General features: G+C 37.3%; 1 protein-coding gene across 1 annotated transcript; it reads right to left on the bottom strand.

The window, feature by feature from the left end:
- Nucleotides 1–203: 203 nt before the first annotated feature.
- Nucleotides 204–1,235, bottom strand: LOC117336468. The gene is made up of 3 exons (XM_033897018.1): nucleotides 1,066–1,235; nucleotides 654–831; nucleotides 204–318 (listed from the first exon to the last, which is right to left on the bottom strand). Exons 1-3 carry the CDS (start codon nucleotides 1,183–1,185, stop codon nucleotides 248–250), a joined length of 369 nt encoding a protein of 122 aa, XP_033752909.1. The 5' UTR covers nucleotides 1,186–1,235; the 3' UTR covers nucleotides 204–247.
- Nucleotides 1,236–3,497: the final 2,262 nt, after the last annotated feature.

Raw genomic sequence — 3,497 nt, 5'->3', positions numbered from 1 at the left:
AGAAAGTTTTTTTTATAGACAACAAAAATACAGTGTTTTTTGGAGTACCTTTATTATGACTACTAAGAATTAGAACTGTGTCTGTCCATTATTTTTTAATAGGCATTCTTTTGGGAATTCCCTTGTTGAGACAGTTAACGCAAACTGGAAGTACAACTTTATGCGTTTTTAGGGCTTCTTTGTTTTTCTCACAGTTTTCAATTCCACAGTGGCAGCATAAGTCATGTCTTCCAATATTGGAGGAATATTATGGGAACTCGATGGGAGTTGAGCATGACATCTGGAGTCGTACAAAGACTTTGCCCTGCATAGCATCACCTGTACAGATATAAATGAAATTCAGCTTGATGTACAGACTCAAAACAATAACCTATATGAAAATGTCTTTTTCAGAAGTATTTGTAAATATTATATAAATTCCTATTTATTTTCTTATTTTCAGCAATTACATGTAGTTTTGTTCTTGACAACTCGCATCTGCATAACTATGTATGTGAAGCATTTACTTAATTTTGCTCTGCTATTTTATTTTAGTATGTACTGTTGATTTTAAGAAGTGAGAAACAAACTACTTTTCTGCAATTTACGTTTAAGCTTTGTTATCTTTTTTGCAAATATCCCACTTAATTATATACATCAGCTATTCAACCTACCATCAGCAGTTACAACTGAGCCACAGGTGTAGTCATACTTTTCAAGAGTATGTTTAAGGGACCTGCTATCTCTTGGAGTCAGTCTCAGCTTGGAGTATATACATCTTGGCTTTTCACATTCACGACAGTTGATGATCAGTCGCACGTTTTGAGCAGTCAAGACATTATTCTTGCAACCCTACAGAAAAATTGAAGGAAATACTTGAAATATGGTTTTATACATTAAATAAAGAGTAAAAGACATGCATGATTAAACAAAAACTTTTAGTTGATTCAATGATTCATGTACATGTATATATATATTTAATGATCATTTTTCAAAGTCTATTTTTAAAAAATTGGTAAAATTAAATGAAAAAAATATGTATATATAAGGATCTCCAAAAATATATATACATAATTTAATATGTACCTGCTGTTCTTCAGCTACAGCAGCCAGTGTTTGGTTCTGAGATGAAGGCCGGTCTTTCTCTGTGGTCTCTGTTCCATACACAGTTTCAAATGGCTTGTAATGTTCTCCACCATCGTCCATAATAGGGTCAGGTAGCCACGCCCACTGTGTTGCAGCAGGGTGGCAGCAATCAGCATCATTACACCTCCTAATTTGGAAACAGTTAATGGCGTTCTAAACAGTGGTCAGCTGAAATCAGAAAATATAAGTATTCAAAAACAGACAAAATCTTGGCACTAGCATCATAGGAAATATCATGAAAAAATCAGAGCTGTCAGAGTTCAAAAAAAATATTAAAGAACATTGAACATACAAATATTTAAACAATATATCTGACATATTTGAAATTTGTTATTTTCTTTTTAAAGTTTTTACCCCATCTGACCCCCTCGTAGTATATTAAACCTGTAAGAATTTATGTATATGTAATTCAAGGTAATTCATTGGAACACATTTGGCCCTCTGCATGTTTTGCAGTGGCCCAATATCATGACCCTGGTCCTATTTTGATTTTCAGAAGTTGAAAATGGAAATGGACCCACGATGACACCAAAAGGCTATTACAATACTAAATGTATCTTCAATAATAATAATAATTATGTCATTTCAGCTATTAAAATCATACCTAAGAACTGTTTATAACAAGCGGCCTGAGTAAGGTTCTGTTGCTGGTACTTTCCAACACATATGGCAGGATCAATCAGTGTTGTTTCGGCTTCTGCCATCTCCACTTCATCTGCTCCTGCAGGGACTTGGCATTTGAAAAACCTGTCCTTCAGTTTCAGCCTTTCGGTTTGGTCTTCCAGTACTGTTTTCACATTTTCTACAGATTTCAACCATGCAGTTTTCAACCCATCAACCTTTTCAGCACGCTTCCTGATATCATTCATACCATTACATCCTCGAATACTTTGCTCCATTTCTGCGCCACACTCATCTCGAGCCAAAGCTGTATTTTGGTACGCTAAATTCAACAACGACATGATTATCTCTGCTGGATTACACCAGGAATTCCCTGGTGCAGTTCGACAAGCTGCCAGGAACTCTAGTTGAAGACGCTTGAAGAGAACAATCAAAGAAAGTTTCACAGCGTGATATGTTGTGCGATGGTCTGGCCCCCCGTTAGTGTAGATTAGTAGACAGGATTTATTCTCTGTTTTAGACTCCAATATTTTCTGCAGTTCTACTGCATGTCGAAAAGCTGAACTTGCTTCATATACACTATCTTTCATTGAGACTGTAACTTGTTCGCGGTAGAAACTGTCAGTTTTGTCATCGGGAATGTCAACATCTAGAACAACTGATGGGGTGAGTGAACCCTTGTTGTGGAGGTCGTGATCTAAGCATGACAAGGTTGAGTTAATTGGCACAATAGACTTTTTCCCTCGTACCCCAGTACTAGCGTAAAGTCCAGGTTCCCCATAATCAACTTTAGCTTTGTCATCCATACACACTAGAGTGCAAGACTCCTTGAATTTGACTGAATATTCTCGCAGATACTTGAATAAACAGGCACAAAAGTGTTCGTCGATATGACTAGATCTCAGCTGTCTTGTTTGCACTTTCAGGCGTAGGGGAACTCTTCCCTTGTAAAGTTTTGCTACTTTGTTATGCGCGTTTTTTGGAACAAATGCAAGTAAAATTGTTGATTCACTGGGAATAGGTGTCCCTTCATCTAGCTTGGTCTTCACACTCTCGATCATGTCACGCACAGAGAGATATTTTGACACGTGTTCAATGCCATGTCGTCTTTCATCGGCCGCAGTGACGTCATTCACCTCTTTTTCGAGTTGTTCAAAGAAAGTGTTAAATGTATCACCTGGAGCACCTTTATTTAAATGCCTCAAATCTACTACAAGATCCGGATCCGATCCTAAAACTGACAGTCGTACCCTTGCATCTATGTCAGGGTTTTGGTCTGGTGTTGCATCATTTGTCAAGGAGCTGTAGATTGAACGTAGAATGTAGGGCGGTATTTTAACACCAGCTATGTTTTCATACGAATGGAAAAAATCCCTTTGCATTTGGCGAGTGTGATATTCAGGAAGTTTTGACCTAATTTCTCCCAGGAGTTTATTATCTCGTACGAACATTTCTTCAGCAGAAAGTTCCGGGACTTTCCAGAGAGAGCTTACAATACCATGACCACCTCCAGGGTCATACCTTAACATATGAAAATTGTTTGTAAGTTTGATTTCTCTAAAGAATTTGTACCGCTGATCAGAACTCTTAAATGCTTTGTTCAAATGAATCTCTTCATCAAAAAATAGTGGCTGGAAATCATCTAGTTCTTGCACTGCGGTGTCAAGTTGTCTGTAAACATTTGGGATAGTCTCTGTTTTTGTGTGATGTTCAACTGTCACATGCTCATCAACTACTCGGAGAGGTTTGTC

This window comes from Pecten maximus, chromosome 10, assembly GCF_902652985.1.
Source record: "Pecten maximus chromosome 10, xPecMax1.1, whole genome shotgun sequence".
NCBI classification, from domain to species: Eukaryota; Metazoa; Mollusca; class Bivalvia; order Pectinida; family Pectinidae; genus Pecten; species Pecten maximus.
Note: the sequence above shows the minus strand (reverse complement) of the source record. Positions and strands in the feature narration are given on the sequence as shown.

Coding starts and splice junctions, on each gene's coding strand:
- LOC117336468 (XM_033897018.1), bottom strand. CDS start 1,185: ATGGACGATGGTGGAGAACATTACAAGCCATTTGAAACTGTGTATGGA. Junction 832..1,065: donor CTGTAGCTGAAGAACAGCAG/GTACATATTAAA, acceptor ATTTTTCTGTAG/GGTTGCAAGAATAATGTCTT. Junction 319..653: donor CTCAGTTGTAACTGCTGATG/GTAGGTTGAATA, acceptor ATATCTGTACAG/GTGATGCTATGCAGGGCAAA.